Raw genomic sequence first — 20,053 nt, 5'->3', positions numbered from 1 at the left:
ACACACACACACACACACAGAACTAATAGTATATTTGCATACACACCTGTGTACATGCCATTGGTTCTGTTTCTCTCACAAAATGTCTTAACTGGCTAAAAATGCCAATTTCCAAGCCTCACCCTATCCCTACTGAATCAGAAGCTTTGCTAGTACAGCCTAGAAATCTGCATCCTTTTATTTTTAATGTCAATTCTGGAGATTGAACTCGGGGCCTACGAACTGTCCCTGAGCTTCTTTTGCTCAGGTGTAGCACTCTACCACTTGAGCCACAGATCCACTTCCAGCATTTTGATAGATAATTCAAGATAAGAGTCTCACAGACTCTACTGCCCTAACTCACTTTGAACCATCATCCTAAAATCTCAGCCTCCTGTGAAGTGCTCGGAATACAGGTGTGAGCCACTAGCACCCAACTTGAAATCTGAGTCTTAGCCATTTAGGTGATTCTGATGCCCGATAAAATTTGAAAATCACTGTATGAAAAGACTAGTCTGAAACTTGAAACAAAATCTGAGACTTTTTTTTTTTTTAACATCTGAGACCAGGACTTGAACTTGGTACCTGATGCTTTCTCTCACAGCCTAGCGCTCTACCAACTGAGCCACTCCTCCAACCCAAACTTCTGAAACTCTTCATTTGTACCCTTAAAATAAGAGAAAAATTCTAAGATGCAGTAAATTTAATTACAAAGGGCCAGAGTATGAAAGAGAGAAGAGGACAAGGAGCTTATTGGTTATAAAGCTACAGACCCAAAATAATAAATGAACTTTCCCACAGAGAGGCTCTAACTCAGAGGCCTTGAGTTTTCTTGCATTGTTCATTCATTGCGAGTGCTCTAGCAGTTGAAACATGTCTCCAGCCTGGCTTTTTGATGATTATCTGGAGATGGAATCTCTTGTACTTTTCTGCCAGGGCAGGCATAAACTAAGATCCTCCAGGTCTCAACCTCCTGAGCTACAAGTCATAATCCAAGGGTGTCCCCTGCTTTTCATGCTCTTGAATGTTCATTAAAGCTTTAACCCACACCTCGCTGAGGCTCCCCAAGGTGTCTCTGCGTTCAACAGGAGCAACAGCCATTTTGTTGTCCTCCTACGCCAAAGCCTTCCAGTGTTTCATATCACCATGATCTTTCTATCTCCAGTGTAGCTTCAATGTGAACTACTTATTTATGCCTTGCTTCCACAAGATTTCCTGTTTTTTTTCCTTCTTTTTCTCTTTTTGTCCATTGGGGTGCTTGAAGTCAGGGCTTGGGCACTGTTCTGAGCTTTTTGGCTCAAGGTCAGTGCTCTACCAATTTGAGCCACAGCACAGGTTTTCTGGTGGTTAATTGGAGATAAGAATCTTTGGGACTTTTCCTGCCTGGCCTGACTTCCAACTGGGGTCCTTAGATCTCAGCCTCTTGAGTAGCTAGGATTACAGGCATAAGCTACACCAGCCTCCCATTCATTCATTCATTTATTCATTTATTGTTGCTGGCCCTGGGGCTTAAACTCAGGGCCTGGGTTCTATCCCTGAGCTTTTGTGCTCAATGCTAATGTTCTACTTTTGAGCCACTGCTCCACTTTTGGCTTTTTATAGTTAGCTGGAGATAGGAGTCTCATGGATATTCCTGCCCAGGCTGGCTTTGAACTGTGACGCTCAGATCTCAGCCTCTTGAGTAGGTAGGATTACAGGTGCGAGCCACCAGTGTCCAGTCCAAGTTTTCCTTAAGAAAAATGTTCTGGGTGACATTGTCCAAAAAGAAATGTACTCATTATCAGACTTATGAAACAGTACATCACCTTTACATTAACAATTAAAATCTTTAATTTTTTTTTTAAAAGAAGAAAGGCATTCTGAGTTCTGGTCTAGGAGGCAGATTTTCCAATGCTGCCTTATTTATGAAGGCTAAGGAAAGGATCATACCTTTCCTCCTCACTAGCACCTATAACAGCACCATGAATCCTTTTATTTTAGCTCTTAGGAGTTAAGCGTTTAACTCTTAGCAGCATTTTGGTGGCTCACGCCTGTGATCCTAACTACTCAGGAGGCTAAGATCTGAGGACCACAATTCAAAGCTAACCAGCTAGGAAAGTCTGTGAGACTCATCTCCAATTAACCACCAGAAAACAGGAAGTGGAGCTGTGGCTCAGCTCAAAGTGGTAGAGAGCTAGCTTTGAGTAAAAGAGCTCATGGACAGTGCCTAGGCCCTGAGTTCCATCCCCATGACTGGAAAAAAAAAAAAGAGTTCAATTCTTCTGAAGAAAAAATCTGGACAAAGAGGCATATGCATACAAGAAACAACCAGATTATGTACAGCAAGAAAGTGCCTACCTACAAACCAAGAAGAAAGGCTGTCGGAGAAACCTAAGCTCTGATACCTTGTGGGTAACTGACTATGGCAGCTGTGGCAGACTTATAAGGCTGTGTCTACATTTTTGTTACTTTTAGTATATAATTCTTGGTAGCAAGGTCGCTTTTCATATCTCTTGTTGAATTAATGATAATAACACATATTTCCCAATCTACTTCAGATGACTAGCTTCAGTGCAACATAGGAATCACATTAGTTTAGGAATAGACATGATCTGAACCCAGCACAAGAAAAACCTGGAACAAATCATTCCTCCAAACCTAATGTAAGATCAGCAGGGTTTTTGTTTATTTTGGCCTTCTAGAACTAAGCCTCACAAGCATAACTTTTCCTAGTCTCACATTACATCTTTTTGAAAAATGTAATTTGTTATCTTATTGTTTATTATTTTACCCTCCCTCCAAAACAATCAAACAAAAGCAAAAAGGAAAGCCAAGAATCTGTGTTTTGTTCACTGTGTATTTAAGAACCTAGAACAATGGCTGGCACAGGGAAGCCCTTGGTCAATACTGCTGAATGGTTACCTCTAGCTCTAAGCTTTCCATTGCTTACTTCCATCTACAAGGTGAATAGACATAAAACTTAACCCTTTCCTCAGTGAAGACACACACACACACACACACACACACACACACACACACCACTCAGAAGTGTGTTTCTGGGTTGAACTCAGGGCCCGTAGCATGCTAAGTACATGATTTATCGGTGAACCATCCTGAAATTTTAACTTATGAATTAGTTAGGAGACTACTACTAATAAAGGAGAACAATTATATCAGTATATCATATGACAAATAGTGTGCCTCAAAAAAAAAATCTTTATTTCAGACTTTAAGTGGAAGCTTTTTTTTTTTTTTTTGGCCAGGCCTGGTGCTCAAGGTTAGGGCTCTACCACTTGAGCCACAATGCCACTTGTGGCTTTTTCTCAGTAGTTTATTGGAAAAAGAATTTCATGGGCTTTCCTGATCATGGCTTCAAACCTCGTCCTCAGCTCTCAGCCACCTGTGCCCAGCTCTAAAAGGAAACTTCTTTCAACTTCTTTTTGGCATATCTGAACTGCCAGCACCTTGTCTCTTGTCTTGGGGTATTGTGTGAGGTTAAGCAGGAACTCAGTAGTGCTGAGACAATCACATAGAGTAGTTACTATTTGACTAGCAGGAAGATAGCATCTACACGGGAAGTATGCTGGAGCTAATTCACGTCCTGGAAAGGTTGGACAAGATTCAATCATGCTACTCAGAATGTCATGCAATTTAAAACTCAGGAACTGTTTATTTCTGGAATTGTCTAATTCACCTTAATAGACCAAAGTCGACCTCTGGCAACTGAAACCATACCAAGTGAAACCGCAAGCTGGGGTAGCACGGCTGTATCTTCCCAGTGTCCCCTCGAAATACCTAAGGATTAACTCCCGCCCAGGCAGGAAAGGAATCACGGCACGCGGAGGCTGAACACGTAGGAGCCCTTGTTCCGACTGAACACTTCTTTTTCCCCAGTTCTGCTTATCACTTCCTCACGTTTATCCTCTGGTTCTGAATGACTTTGATGTCTCAACCACCAATTTCTGTCTGTCTGTCAAGCTGAACATACACCCATCTCGCTCGCGTCATGACGGGCCGCGCATGAGCGCATGTAAGGCACCTATAGAACCCGAGGTGCCATTCGAAAGCAACTTGATTAAATCAATTCAGCCCCCTTCCAGCTGACAAATGAAAGAAATTAGATGGACATGATTTTCAGATTCAATCTTCATGGAACTATAATAAGCAGCGGTTACTATTTTTTATAGAGGAAAAAATTTAGAGATTCTCTAAACTTTACTTTTTCTTATCTATCAAAATAATTTTTATGGCAAAGAAACATATGAGGAAATGTTCAACATCCCTGGCAGTAAAGGAAATGCAAATCAAAACAACCCTGAGATACCACCTCACCCCAGTTAGAATGGCCTATACTCTGAACTCAGGAAACAACAAATGCTGGAGGGGGTGCGGGGAAAGAGGAGCCCTTCTCCATTGTTGGTGGGAGTGCAAATTAATACAATCACTTTGCAGAACAGTATGGAAGTTCCTCAAAAAGCTCAACATAGACCTACCCTATGACCCAGCCATACCACTCCTAGGCATCTATCCTGAACAACAGATCTCAGGATATCAAAAAGACATCTGCACTTCCATGTTTATCGCTGCACAATTCACAATAGCCAAAATATGGAAACAACCCAGATGCCCCTCTACAGAAGAATGGATCAAAAAAATGTGGTACCTATACACAATGGAATACTACATAGCGCTTAGGAATGGTGAAATATTGGTATTCGCAGGGAAATGGTCAGAATTCGAACAAATAATGTTGAGCGAGGCGAGCCTAGAACACAGAGAACAAAGGGGCATGGTCTCCTTGATATATGACTGTTGGGGGGGAGGGGTCTGTGAAACAAAAAACTTCTTGTCAAATGATATTTCCCACAGGTTTGGGTCAGCAACCTTACATTATGTAACTAAAACCAAACAACTACTAAACATAAAAAGGTCTAAAATAGACCTCTCAGTGGATCACAATAGCTCAACAGCTATGTGCATATGATCATATAAGACAAGGATAAGCAAACTCTATTGTTGACATTATATTTAAAGTCCTAGGTGAATTTCCTTTGGCATAGGCCATGTGGCTACTGTATATGTTTTTGGTTCACTGGGTATTGTATATATGCCTACCTGATCTAGGGAAGGGAAAGAAAAATGAGGGTGAAAGATATCACAAGAAATGTATACACTGCCCTATTATGTAAATGTACTCCTTTTGCACACCACCTTGTCAACAAAATTTAATTAATAAATACATATTAAAAATAATAATTTTTAGCTTGAAAGATAATTTTAATAATATAGAAGACACTCTCAACATACCTTAGAATGTAGCAACCGTTTAAGATAGATGTTAGAATGAATTCTGATGTTGAACAGTTACACTCCACTGTACTCATAGCAAAATCCTTCTCTATTTCAGAAGCAAATACACTTTTCGGTTGGGTTTTTTTTTTAACTGTATTTTTTTTTTTGTTTTCTTTTTTGGTACTGGGGATCGAACCCAGGACGTTGCACTTGCTAGGCAAGCGCTTTGCCACTGAGCTACATCCCAGCCCTCAAATACACTTTTCAACCAAATACAAATGACCTATTTCACTTAATTTACAACATATCACTTACCTTTTTTTTGGAGCTGTATAGACAACTGATGGACTCATCGGAGCTAAATAGGAATTAAAAACCATAGTATCAGTGAAGAAACTTAAGCTAGAAAAACTCCACGTTAAAAGAAGAAATAGTGTGATATTTACCGAATGCCACGCTTTCTAGGCAAGTATCTTCACTCTGTTTCAAGGGAGAAAGTTAAATGTTAGAGAATCCAAATATCAGTTTGCTTTGTTTTTTGTCGGTTGTGGGGCTTGAGCACTGGCCCTGCACTCTTTTGCTCAAGGCTAGTGCTCTAACAAGTCCTGTGGTTGACTGGAGATAAGAGTCTCAGAGACTTTCCTGGCTGGGTTGGCTTTGAATCCAGGTCCTCACATCTCAGCCTCCTGAGTAGCCAGGATTACGGGCACGAACCCCCAGCCCCCGGAAACAAATTATGTGTGAAAAGCAGCAAAGTGTAAGTTAATCACTTCATCCTTACCTGCTGGGAATCTGAACTACTCTTTCCTGGACACACAGGTTTCTTCTTAAGGGATGCATATGTTTTTATGAGTATTACCTCAAAAAGAATTCCTAGGAAAGTTATAAACAAGATTAACATCCAATCATTTTGAAAGATCCAAGACTCTCGGAGGTCCCATAGTGTCAAAAACGTGCTGTCTTCTGATCTATCTCGTGCTAGATTTTTAAAGAAATAATATGACATTGACATCTTCATGTAATATATGAAATGGGTTGGTATCTCATTCAGAAGTCCTTGAGTTCAGATGCCCCAAACATAAAAAGTGGTATGCCCATCTCAACCGCATACGAAGCTTTGCCAGAAGCCTATGTTAGTGCTACTCATCGTTTTACCAAGTGTAGCTCTGGGCCCAAGGGCCGGACGTGTCACAGTGGGCATTTCACTGAGCTCATAGCACCCTACTTTCAGCAGTATTGCAAGTTCACTTGGTGAAACACAATGCTAGGGGCTTTTTAAGTTTAAAAACTATTTTAATTTCATAGAAAGCAAAAGCATTCTATATGTTTTCTAAATATTATCATGGCCATATAATTGAAAAATATAGAATACATTTGAATTGGTAGGAGGCATTTGATTGAATATTTCTATTACAACCAGTAACTGTGTATTCTGCATTTATTTCGAAAGTATAGTCCTTTGTTAGGACAACTTTAGGGTTGACAGATGTAGCAAATTAAAATATTGGGTGCCCACTTTAATTTGCATTAGGCCAAATAGGCTTTTTGTAGGAGTACGTCCTATAGCCCCTTTCTAACATATACAGTAACTTGTCTCTTAGGATAAAACTGCCAGATTTCTTTTTCTCAAAGCACTTATTTTCTCATTTCTTTTGCTCTACGGGCTCCCTTTAATTTCTCCTACAATATAGTAATATATTGTGCTGTAAACCAAATGTAGACTCTGCAATGGCCTCCTGGTTACTTGCCTTTCACCATGCCTACACTCATTTTAAAGAACTACTTGTGATGTCAGAACTGAAGGGTGGGGCTGAGGTTGATGTAAGTATTGCTTATTTTCCCTAAGTCTACAAAGGTAGAACTGGAAGCTTGCTGAGCACATCTGATTTCAGTCAGGATAGGGTGTACTAAAGGTGAAATTTTTCAATGCTATTTTGGATACAGTATATTTTTCCTCTGAAGATGTAATTCATACTTCCTTTGGCATCACTTAAGTCAGGAAAACTGGAAAGCAGCATTCATTTCGCAGGAGTAAATCATTCAGGCCTCTTCGGATTACAACAAAGATTTACTGAGCTCTTCCATTCTCTAGTGAGGATCATGAGACCAATGACACATTCTAAAGAGAATTTCATCTGTTTAGATTCAGTCTACTGTAACGAGTCTCCTCAGGCTTAATTCTGATGTTGGTTTTGCCTTAGCAAAGGAGGCATTCATTAGCACTGGAAGAAACCACAAGTACTCTGAGTTTCTCAAACTGTGGTAAAGTATACACACGTGCCTCTCCCTTCCCTGTCTCCATATACACAAAGGAAGTGATTTGAGTAAAAACCTTTTTCTTCTTAAGCTGTTTTCATTATTATTTGGGGATATTAAGGATGGGGGATTGAACTCAATGCCTCCCACTTGTGCAGCTGCAGGCATTTTACCACTCGAGCGACACCTCCAGCGCTTTTTAATATTATTTTCAAGGTAGTGTGCTGCTTGCCGAGCTGTGATCTTCCTGTTTGTGGCGAGGGATGTCAGGCAAGTGCCACTGTGTCCAGACATTGTGTTCTCCATTTACCACTACCTTTAGCCACTGGTTGAGATGGAAGTCTCACATACTTCTTTTTGACTAGGCTGGCCTCAAATTCTGATTGCTGGATTTCCTGTTCTCAAGTAACTAAGAATTCAGGCTTGAACCACCACAACCAGCTAGACTTTTTAATTCTTATTTAGCTTGTGTGTATGTGTGTTTAAGGAGGTATTTTAATGGGCTTCCCCATCATATATCCAATTTCTCTTACCAGATTGCAGCTAGTCAACATTAGCTCAATTAGAGACTACCATAAACAGAATTGTAGAGGTTTCTGTTCTTTGAAGGAGAAAGTCTGAATAACAGGTATATAAAATACAAGCATAAAATCAAAAACTGTTCATAAGTTAGGAATTCTGCTATAAATGTCTTAATTCGTAAGTGTGGAAGGCACTGAACAAAGAGTTCTTTAAAGATGAATAAAATGTATTACTTCCCTTGTAGTTTCTAAAACGGATGGGATCGTCCTTAATGAGAAGGCAGTGGGACTGACAAGAGAGAGGGGAGAAAGTACAGGGATCCCTCATCTATCGTGGGAGTTTCGCTCCAGTGACCCCCGCGATAGGTGAATAAGGCAGGTTAGATGGTCATCCCCCGCTGTATCGGGTTCCCTTACTGCTACTTCTGATTTTCACCTATCACGGGGGGTCTCTGGAGCATAACTCCGGCGACAGGTGAGGGATCACTATTCTTTTTTTAAAAAGCCCATAATACAGTGAAGTCTCAATAACTGAACCAAGATATAGCGAGGGACGACTGTATCCAAGCTGGGCTGAAAACTTGTCTTAAGTCCTTACAGGGTGAGCAGGATTTGATAGAAGAAAGCTTCAGGAAGAAGAAGCAAGACTGTCTTTCTAATAAAACCGTATAAAGTGGGAAGGCTAACGTTTTGATAGTCTCCCTTTATAGGAAAGGGGGCTTCACACTCGAGACACCCCAGCCCTGCCTTTCGATTGCTGGTATCATCAAGCAGGCCGTTTCACATCAAGTTTTTTGGGTTGAAAATAGCAGTTATCAAAGTCATAATAAAATAGGGAAATAAGTAAATAAATAGGGAATAATAATAAGCTACTGTAGTTCCTACAAGTAAGAATTGATAATGGCCTGAGTAAGAGCGATGGCAGGGCAAACACAAAGGAAGCAAATGCGTTCATCTCCAAACGGGCTGAAGACCAAGCCCCTCCACATGGCTCGGTGCACACTTCTGCCCAGCCTGACAGTATTTACAATATCCTTTTCTTCCATTTAGGGGACAGGATACCACAGAAATCCCCTGCTCCCGTTGTGATACTCTAATGTGTTTCTAGACGTCGCCAAATGCCTCCAGATAAGCAATACTGGTCTAGATGAGCGCTTGTGATTACTCTCTTCCCAAGTGAGGCAGAAAGGTGGGTCCTTTAAATAGCTCAAACCTGAAAAGGGCTGAATCATTTCCTGCAAGATGTGGCCACTCGGAAGGAAAGCAGATGAGGTCTTTTCCTACACGTTCGTTGCAGCCTTAGAAATATCACACACATCTTTCTCACAATTATACGGTCCTTAACCATGATTAGGGAACCGTGTACTAGCAAGGGATTACAAGTAGGAATGTAGTTTAAGCATTGCTCAGGGCTATGTCAACTTCTAAATGGCTAGCTACATCATCTGTATTTGAAGTAATTGAGTGGCCACTTGTATGCTTGTAGATTAATTTTATAAATTTAACTACTTTAACTGCAAAGCATGGTAACTTCCTAAATCCACTGAAATTATGTACGGGCTGTGTGCCCACATGCACTTGTGCATGCCAGTGGCAGTGCTTGAATTCAGGGTCTGGGTGCTGTCCCTGAGCTTTTTCACTCAAGGCTAGTGTTCCACCTACCGCCTAAGCCACAAAGCCACCGTTCTGCTTCTAGCCTTTATGGTTTTGGTGCTAAGAGTCTCAGACTTTCCTGTCCAGGCTTGCTTTAGACCACAATCCTCAGATCTCAGCCTCCCTGAGCAGCTAAGGATGAACAGGCACAAGCCACCAGCACCTAGCATGTGTAGTACATTCTGAGTTGCATTATGCCAGACCTTTTATTTTCCATTTTATTTTGCTTCTATTCATATTAGTCCCATTGGTTTATGATTATACTTTTTGATAGCTCTGGATATGTTTTCCATTTATAGTTCGGGGTCTTCAGTTGTTTTAAATTTTTATGTAACTAAGGTGTGCATTTTTTTTTTAATTATGTCTTGGTGGGCACTGGTGATCACACCTGTAATACTAGCTACTCAAGAGACTGAGATTTGAGGATTGGTTCAAAGCCAGGCTGGGCAGAAAAGTCCTTGAGACTCTTAGCTCCAATTAACTACCAAAAAGCTGGAAGTGGAGGTGTGGCTCAAGTGGTAGAGAGCTAAGCTAGCTTGAGTAGAAAAGCTCAGGGACAGCATACAGGCCATGAGTTCGAAACCCCAGGACTGACACAAAAACTTAAAAAACAAAAAAAGGCCACTGTGGTTGACTCAATGGTATTGTGCCAACCTGAGTTCATCCCCCCGCCCCCCCAGTACTGCACTCAAAAAGAAAAACCATTCCTTACCATAAATTTAATGTCAATCTCATTTTGTGCACTTTATGGAAAATACAGAAATACAAAAAAAATCTAATACAAAGTCCAATCCAGGAGATATCTGATTTTCCCACGACAAAATTAAGCTCTTCTAATCCTACGTAAGCAAAGTGCACATTAGTCTTACCATTTTTCCACTTTTTAATTCTCCTCCCTTTCAACTGGAATGGACTACTCCTACTCATTGACTCGCCCTAGCACAAATGCTTACTAAAATCTGCTAACCAGATAAAGCTGGATTTCTATCAAGCATTCAGTAAACACTGCTTGAATGAGAATAGTTTCGTATTGAAAATAGTGTTGGGTCCTATTTTTAAGATGGACCCCTACTCCTTTTCCTAGAGATTTATAAAAAGACAACATGGAGAACTGTATATGTTTTACCATTCTCTGGCTATATTTAATGTAGAAAAGTAAGTTTTCTTTTTTCTTCTTCTTTGAAGTGCTAAGAATAAAAGCTTGGAGTTGAGCATGTTCTATCAATTACTCTAACACTACGCTACATTACTGAGTTCTTTCTCTATTTTTTGTGCCAGTCCTGGGGCTTGAACTTAGGGCCTGGGCACTGTCCCTGAGCTTTTGTGCTCAAGGCTAGAACTCTACCACTTGAGCCACAGCGCCACTTGTCTTTTTGGTGAATCTTGTAGACTTCCCTGCCCAAGGTGGCTTCAAACTGTAATCCTCAGATCTCAGCCTCTTGAGTAGGTAGGATTACAGGCATGAACCACCAGCAACTGGCATTTTTCTTTTTTAAAAGATGACAAACTCAAAACTGAGTACTTCCTCTGTTCCATTTCAGCAAGACAAAAACACCATTGTAACAAAATTCAAATGTTTAATTTTTTTTCCAAAACTTAACTATACTAAAGAAAATAAATTATATTTAGACCACCTTCAATATTGTACATCATCTTCATACAACTATAACAGTGCTTTCAAAAGACATTTTGTAAAGGATATTTCACAATTAAAATGTGTTTCAAAAATAGGGCAACATTGAACAACAATAGTCTGAAATATGTCTCACCATAATGCTGAGAGGTATACTGTTCTTTGATAAAGAACAATATCTGTACTCAAAATAACACAGCTTTTAGCTAAGGACAATTATTTCCTGTCCATTCCAGTGATTTCTTGGATCCAAAACAAAATCTGTGTATTTATTTCTCTGAAAACATCATTTGTTGACCGTCCTTTCACCGCCATGGAATGGTTTGCCTTCTCAATCCAGTGGATTTTATTGGGAGCTTTCATTTTCTGTGCCACTTTCTCCAACAAATTCTAAAGAGAAAAAGAAAAGGATCCTAGACTAATGCTCTACTGTTTTCATAAAGAATTCTCGAACCTCCCCCACCTAGACTGGCATCCACTCACCAAGTACTCATTAAATAACTACTCCACAGACAACTTGCTAGCAACAGAATGCACAAAACTCTTCACGGAAGTGGCAGCTCCCTTCCCTCAGACATCATTATACCCCCGAAGAGGCTGAGCACTGATTATCAGGGATAAAAACTTAAGGAAACTTGAGCTTGTCAATTTTTCCCTCCCAAAACACTATTTTTCCCAAGAAAATTATAAGCTCTGGAAATTAGCACTGGGATAACACTCAGTAATAAGTAAATATTGCCAACCCTTTCTTAAAGGTTAATCTTGTAAGTCTGCCTACATACTGAAGTCACAAACCAAATGTACATTCTAAGGTCAAAACCATTTCCTGAAGAATGCACTTACCAACTTTCTTTTCCAAAGGCATGAAACTAGCATTAGGCAAATTAGCCTTTTTTCTGAGACTAAATGCTTCAGCTAATCCTGCTCCTGTATCTCTGACTCATTCCTACAAAACCGAGTTCTAATTCACCTTACCTTTTCACACATTTCATCTGCTGAGCCTGACACAAAAAGTACAGGATCTTTTAAACGAAAGAGATCTTCATCTCTGAGCTTTTGCTGCTGCTTTGGATGGTGCAGTGGGTAAGAAATACAAATGAGGCCTCTAACAAAATCATTACCATCTTCTGGCTCAATATGACACATTACAGAGGCAGCTGCTCTTGAGCCCATAGAACGACCTAAAATCAATTACAATTAAGTTCAGTTTGAAATAGCAACAGACACAAAAAAGCAGCAGCAATCGTGTGGCAAAATTATGAGTCTATTTACTGCTATTCATATTTGCTCACTGGAAAAAATAATTATATTATGAAAAGTTACAAACAGCATAAAGTTTTGAAAAAAGCAGTTTTTCTGAAATAATTCATAGACTCTCCACTTGCAAGAGAATCATTCAAGGACAGAAATAAAAAAGTGGTCTTCAAGTTACAATACATATTTATGTAAGATTTAAATTTGTTTTAAGCATATAAAGTATCTTAACTTCAAGGAGGTTACTTACCAAAACAAAAGTATTTAACTTAACTTCCTGTTGCCAGTTTTAATATTAAAAAGGGGTGGTTAACAAGTATTCAAAAGCATTGAAACTTACCTCCCAGGAAAACACCTGCAAGTTTGTATTCTCCTGAGGTCTTTAGGTAATTCTAGGTAAATCAACCAAAACAACACCAAAATACAAAAACAAATACAAAACATTAATTTTCTTTTAAAACACATTCTACTGCAAAGCTGTTTCTTTCCATTACTAACAGGTATGAAAATTTACATAAAAATAACCATAAAAATCTTAAAGAATTCTTCTTGAAGAAGGTAGAGTGGTCCCTCTTCTGATAATTTACTATTTGATCACATGTTGGGTAGTAGGTGTTAGCAAATGTGAGGGGGGGAAAAAGATTTAGCTGGGTGCTGGTAGCTCAAGCCTGTAATCCTAGCTACTTAGGGGGCTGAGATCTGAGGATTGCAGTTTGCAGCAGCCTGGGAAAGAATTCCATGAGACACTTTATTGCCAACAAACCACTCACAAAAAGCCAGAAATAGAGCTGTGGCTCAAGCGGTAGAGTACTAACCTTGAGCAAAAGAAGCTTGGGATCAGTTAAGTTAAAGCTACAGGAATGAAAAATAAATTATCTTTATAAAAACATTTGAGCACACGCACGCGCACACACACACACTGCTACTAAGACTTGAACTCAACTCGTTTGCTCAAGACTAGCTAGCACTCTACCACTTGACCTACAGTTCATTTCCAGCTTTTTGTGGTTAATTGGTGATAAGTCTCATGAACTTCCCCTCCTACTCTGGCTTCAAACACCAATCCTCTGATCTCAGCCTCTGGATTAGCTAGGATTAGAGGCATGAACCACTGGCACCCGGTGAGCACTGCCCTATGTTTAAGGAACAAGTTTTAAAAGAAGGCAACTAAAAACTTCTAATCTATATGAAATTTTATTTTAAAAAATTAGCAGTTACATAATTTATAATAAAATAAATTTCAGGCAGGTGCTGGTGGCTCACACCTGTAATCCTAGCTACTCAGGAGGCTGAGATCTCAGGACTGCAGTTCAAAGCAGACTCTTTATCTCCAGTCTTCATCTCTTTGTCCTAGGAGTTTCCTGAGCGATGTCAGGAGAAACATTTATGATATGAGAATTCATCTCTATGAATTGATGACAGAAGAGAGAAATCTGACCATGAAACAGCCTTCACTTCAGGTACTATTGAGTTTCTAAGGACAGTCATTTATTATAAAGAGTTTTAAAAAGAATCTTGTTGTAAGTAAAAATAAAGAAACTTTCTTACCAAAACGGCTTTATATGCTTTAATTCTATGTACAATATTAAGGCCTTTACAGGTAAATCTCAGGCAAAAAAATCCATGAGTTGCAAGATGAGATGCCAGTGACATCAAATGAGGAAGATTCATATCTCCTGACGCTCCATGTGTAAGAATTACTCCATATGCTAAGCTTTTGTTAGGTACCAAGCAAACAGCATCCAGTGATTTATTTCCAAAAGGTATTTTCAATTTAACCTGAAATTAAAGAGAATACAAGCATTAAATCTTCCTTGTCTGAGTGTTTTCCTGTGAGCTTCATGATTTAAGTTATGGCTTCCAAATAAAAAACATTGATAATAATTGAACTTAAGAGGTTTCTGCGTTAGATACTATAAGCAATTTATAGGTTTTTGAATCCTTAAGCCTTTATAATTCTATGATTCAATTACTACTATGATGCTGATTTTATAGATAAGGTACAGCAAGTTAAATAACTTACTTGCTCAGGTCATATTGCTAGAATTCATCAGTCTGTTCCAGAGTACTTTTGTTTTTTTTGTGTGTGTCCTGGAGCTTGAACTCAGGGCCTGTGCACTGTCTCTGCGCTTTTCTGTTCACGACTAGCACTCTTACCAGTCTACCACAGCCCACCTCCAGCTTTCTGGTGATTAATTATAGATAAGAATCTCATGGACTCTTCTGCTCAAGTTGGCTTCCAACAATGATCCTCAGATCTCAGCCATCTGAGTAGCTAGGATTACAAGGCATGAGCCACTGGCGCCAGGCCCGGAAATCACCATGCTTAAATATGAATACTTAAATATGACTATATCTTCTTATAGTCCAAATGAAAGTAATCACTCTAAAGTCATTACAAAAAACCCCCCCAAAACCCCACTAACTCAAAGATAAAGAATAACTGAAAATATTACCTCTGTATGATTCATTTTCACTCTTGAGTAAATTTAAGGTGCATTACATCTGGGAAGCAAAGGACATCTCCCTGAAAAGAAGATTGTGTTGTAAAAGGTGAGTTGTCAGACATGGATATGACACAAAATCTATGAATAAAACCAAATTAAGTAGTTGAAATAAACACAATAGAACTAGTTGCCTAAAATTGATGTCTTTATATGTATATCAACCAAATATTATTCCAAAGGCTTCTATGTGTGCTTATTATAGGGCAGGTGTTGGGTTGGCAAATGTTATATAAGATAGGACAGATATGACATAAAAGCCTTAAAATAGCTCAAAGTAGGATGCTGTATCTTGGCAAAATAAATTACAAGAACACATTTTCGTGAGCATCTCCAATCTCAACCAGTTTCCGCTTAATTTCTTGGCATTGCTATTTATTTTCCCCTTTATTATTATTATTGCCTTTATTCTTTCCTGTAATGGCATGTGACTCTGAAGTGCCTCCCTCGAGGCACTGCCTGCATCTTCATCCTACTGACTTTGGGTCCTGGCTATGAGAGGTGCTTTTACTCATAGAATATAGGCAGGAGTTTCGATGTACCACTCCTGAGTAAGAAGGCAAGTTCCTCTAAGTCCTTTAACATTTACTACATTTGAAGTCACCCCCCCCCACCCCCAAATGGCTGGAGTAGTTTGGTCCACCCATAACAAGCCACAGGTGACCTAAGGACAGTGTGCACAAAATGTAACCCATTAGAGTACTGAGACTGTTAGGTGATACTCCTTTACATTATGAGAGCTTTTACTTTTCAGGTTATCAATGTCACAAACTCCACTATTCATTCATTTGCCCCACTGAAATTCACCTATTCACTAACTGGCAACAATAAATGGTTCAAATTTCAAAATATACTAACCATGTAGAGAAAAAGACATTCCACTTTGGTCACTCACTCAAAACCTCTCTCCCCCAATATTATCCCAAAATATTACTAATTCATTTATCCATCCAGGCAATACTGTACTTAACATTACTTTCACAGGCCCTAAGAGAAGAACTGCTTTGTCAAGCTTTGTTCATAACTTCTTAAAAATAGATTTGATTTTTAGGTAGGTAATATATGTACCTTCCACATTTTGGGTGGGTGGGTGAGGCTGGTCCTGGGCCTTGAACTCTGGGCCTGGGAACTGTCCCTAAGCTCTTTTTCTCAAGGCTAGCACTCTACCACTTAAGCTACAGTAACACTTCTGGCTTTTTCCATGATTAAGGGGAGACAGAGTTTCTCCGGGTCTTTCCTGCCCAGGCTGGCTTGGAATTGAGATCCTCAGATCTCAGCTCCCTGAATAGCTACTAGGATCACAGGCATGAGCCATTAGCACTCAGCTAACACAAACTTTTAAAAGTGTTAAATAATGTCTTTTCAAACTCTTCTCTCAGGAATCCAATTCTTTTCCAGGAGCAATTGCTATGACCAACTGTGCATCCTTACTTGACCCTCTTTCACCAACAATTCTCAATTCTATTTAAGCCTGGAAAGTATTAGTCTGGCTGGTTGCACAAGTTTGGAAGTTAACAAAAGGGAATGAAGCAATACAGGCTTCTGTCTCTTTCCCACAATGTACAACATAATTTACTATGCCTTGCATCCATCAGTTAAAAATCTTCTCCATTACTTTCTCGATGAACGCCAGTCTTTTAAGAGTAGGAAAGACAGTCACCCAAGAGGGAAATAGTGAGAGATCTAAAATAACTGCTTTTTATACAGATTTCACCTAATTTACTTTTATTCAAGCCTCCCCACTCCAGGCCACCGCTACCCTCACTCCCTATTGCAAAGATGTGCAGTGACTCTTAAGTTGTGTGCATTTTGAAAAATATTGTTTTATGCAGACTTGTTTCATAGCATCCCTTCCAGCAGGTTTAGAATTATGTGAATGTATGCTAAGACAGCTGGTTTCTAGAGTTCATCATTTTATTGCATCCTCCGGTTTCCCTCAAAACTCTATCCCTGTGTGATGGTCTTTAAAACTCCCTTTACTAGTTGAGCTCTGGTGGCTCATGCCTGTAATTCGATTCAGGAGACATCTGGAAGCCACATAGCCAACGACTTTTAAAACTGCAGATACTGGGGCTTAAACTCTGGGCCTGGGGTGTTATCCCCGAGGTTTTGTGTTCGTGACCAGCGCGCAAAACCCCTTAAGCCAACAGCTCCGCTTCCGCTTTGGGGGGTTAAATTGAAGAAGCTACGTGTCTCGGGCTTTTCCTGCCCAGACTGGCTTCAAACCGCTATTCTCTGATCTCGGCCTCCTCGGTAGCTAGGATGCTACTACGATTACAGGAGTGAGCCGCCAGGGCTCGGTCTAGGTGACTCTTGGCCCCAAATAACGAGCAAAGAGCGCCAAGTGGGGGTCGTGTCCCTAAAGCTAAGCGACAAGTGCCCGGCCAGGCCTGGGTTCAAGCCCCAGCACCTGCCTGCACGCACACACACACACACGCACGCACACACACACACAAGCAAGGCCCCTTAACGCCAAGGCCGCTGAGATTTCAGGTTTCAATCACTGTCTTAAATCAGAACGTTCTTGCTTCCCCGGGGTTCCGTTCGTCCGGGTGGCGGTCTTTTAAACTCTCCTTCCTCCAGGCTGTGATCAACAACTCGTTCTTCACAACGTGTCCTCGCCCACTTCACGGGGCACACTCAAACTGTCTGTCCCGGGAGACACTCACCCCCCCCCACCCCCACAAAGCACCCCGCTGGGCAACGGAGAAGGTTTTCATCTCGGCTGGCTGGTGTACCCAAGAAGGCCGGGAATGGAGCGCTCCCCCCCCCCAACCCCGCCTCAGGTGCAGGGGGAGAGGAGTGGGGGGCGGGCGCGGCAGGGGGGCACGGGGCGATGAATCGATCGTGGAAGAGGGTCCCCCCCGATTTAAAGTGGTAATCGATAGGCGTGTCCTATTTAGGGCGAAATGACCACGACGGGGCGCCCCATTAGTGGTAATCGATCCTCCATTGGGCGCCTGGTTAGCGGTCAGCGGTCGTCCACGGGGAGCCCCGGTGGGTGGCTATTGATCATCGACGGGGCGGGCGGCCCGACGGGGCGGACCTTCCCTCCGCGCCCCCCCCCCGCCCCTCCCCGACAGCTGACTCCTCGGTCTCGGGGACGCGCGACCCCCCCCACCCCCACCCCCATCTTCCGCCCCGGGCTCCACGAGCCGCTCAGGGGGGGGGGGAAGGTGGGGGGCTTGGGGTTAAGAAGCACACCGCGGTCCGCGCGCGTGCCGAGCCCGGGGCCTGAGGACCGGGACTCGCCTCCCCTCCCATCCCCCCCCCACCCCACCCGGGGCGACGGGTGGTCGGGATTCCGGGCGCCACCTCCGCGGCCCGCGGGTTCCACGCGGGTTCCTCCCACCGCCCCCCCCCGCCCCGCTCCCGGGCCCCGCCGCCGCGCCGGGCCTCGCGCCCCCCCACCCCACGGCCGCACCGACCGCGCCTCGGGCCGCCGCCGCCGCTCCGTGTCCGCCCACCGCCGCCCGGCACGGCCCACCGCCGCTGAGGAGCGCCCCCCGCGAGCCCCCCGCGCGCGCGCGCGCCGGGCACGGCCGCGCTCCCCCGCCCCGCCCCGCCCCGAGGCCGCCGCGCCTACCCGGCAAGGCGAAGAAGCGGCCGCCGGCCACCAAACCCGTCCGCGGGTTCCGTCTCCTCCCGGAGGGGATGGAGGGGGCGGGGGGGGAGTCGACGAGCGCGCTCGAAGCGACCGCCGCGCCGCGCCGCTCCGCGCTGCTCCCCGCCGTCAGCGCGGGCACTTTCTGCGCCGGCGCGCGCCAGGCCCCGCCCCCTCCCCCCGGCTCCGGCGCCGCGCCGCGGGGCACGCCGGGAGTGGGAGTTTTCCCACCAACCGCCGCCAGCTCAGCTTCCGCCGCCGGCGCGCGCGCGGGGGGTGGGGCGGGGCCAGGGGAAAGGAAGGGCGCGCACGGGCACGCGCCTACCGCCCAGCCCGCGCGTTCCCGCGTCTGCCTGAGTAAGGGGCACACGGACGGGGAGCACCCGAAGGGAGGAGTCTTGCTTCCAACCCCGGGCCGGCCACCCTTCCGGGGAGGTCTTCCTTCGGGGGGCACTGCACCGGCCTGGGGCTCCACAGCTGAGGGATCTGGTGGAGCAGGCGCACGCGCACGCGCACACACACACACACACACACACACACACATCACTCGGGCTCAGGGGCCATCATCTCCCCACACTTCTGGTCTCCACTGTGCATGCGTTTCCTCCTGGAATAGTGAACTGTCTCTTGTAGATAAGGTGGTTGTGTGTGTGTGTGTGTGTGTGTCATGAGGATAGATAAGGTGGTTGCCTCTGTGTGTGTGTGTGTCTCATGAAGATAAAGTATTTGTGTGTGTATGTGTGTGTATCATGAAGATAAGGTGTTTGCCTATGTGTGTGTCTCATGAAGATAGATAAGATGGTTGCCTCTGTGTGTGTGTCTCATGAAGATAAGGTGTTTGCCTATGTGTGTGTCTCATGAAGATAGATAAGGTGGTTGCCTCTGTGTGTGTGTCTCATGAAGATAAGGTGTTTGCCTATGTGTGTGTCTCATGAAGATAGATAAGATGGTTGCCTCTGTGTGTGTGCGTGTGTGTCTCATGAAGATAGATAAGGTGGTTGCGTGTGTGTGTGCTTGTGTGTCTCATGTAGATAAGGTGGTTGCGTGTGTGTGTTGTCTCATGAAGATAATGTGTTTGCCTCTGTGTGTGTATGTTTGTGTCTCATGTAGATAAGGTGTTTGCCTCTGTGTATGTGTGTGTGTCTCATGAAGATAGATAAGGTGTTTGCCTGTGTGTGTGTCTTATGAAGATAGATAAGGTGTTTGCCTCTGTGCGTGTGTGCTGAATCGCCTATGTAGGGAATAACCCCTGGACAGGTATGTCATGGGTGGATGATTCTTTCCCACGTTCTCTTCTGTTCCCAGTTCATCCAGGTAAACAAGCTCCTCCAGCCATTTACTCAATAGTTTTGTGTAGGTATCCACTTACCATGTGATG

At 42.9% G+C, this 20,053-nt stretch overlaps 1 protein-coding gene across 2 annotated transcripts; it reads right to left on the bottom strand.

Annotated features, from left to right (window-relative positions):
- Positions 1 to 11,237: 11,237 nt before the first annotated feature.
- Positions 11,238 to 18,709, bottom strand: Tex30 (testis expressed 30). 2 transcript variants are annotated; one of them, XM_048341116.1, is made up of 6 exons: positions 18,658 to 18,709; positions 15,024 to 15,094; positions 14,116 to 14,346; positions 12,908 to 12,959; positions 12,289 to 12,494; positions 11,238 to 11,703 (listed from the first exon to the last, which is right to left on the bottom strand). In XM_048341116.1, the coding sequence occupies exons 2-6, from the start codon at positions 15,036 to 15,038 to the stop codon at positions 11,530 to 11,532; spliced, it is 678 nt and encodes a 225-aa protein (XP_048197073.1). In that variant the 5' UTR covers positions 15,039 to 15,094; positions 18,658 to 18,709; the 3' UTR covers positions 11,238 to 11,529. The 2 variants fall into 2 exon arrangements, with proteins under 2 accessions (XP_048197073.1, XP_048197074.1); XM_048341117.1 differs by lacking the exon at positions 18,658 to 18,709 and adding an exon at positions 17,641 to 17,659.
- Between the last annotated feature and the right edge of the window lie 1,344 nt (positions 18,710 to 20,053).

The sequence above is a fragment of the Perognathus longimembris genome, chromosome 3 (genome assembly GCF_023159225.1).
Source record: "Perognathus longimembris pacificus isolate PPM17 chromosome 3, ASM2315922v1, whole genome shotgun sequence".
Lineage (NCBI taxonomy): Eukaryota > Metazoa > Chordata > Mammalia > Rodentia > Heteromyidae > Perognathus > Perognathus longimembris.
The sequence above is the reverse complement of the archived record's forward strand: the minus strand, read 5'-3'. Positions and strand labels throughout refer to the sequence as shown.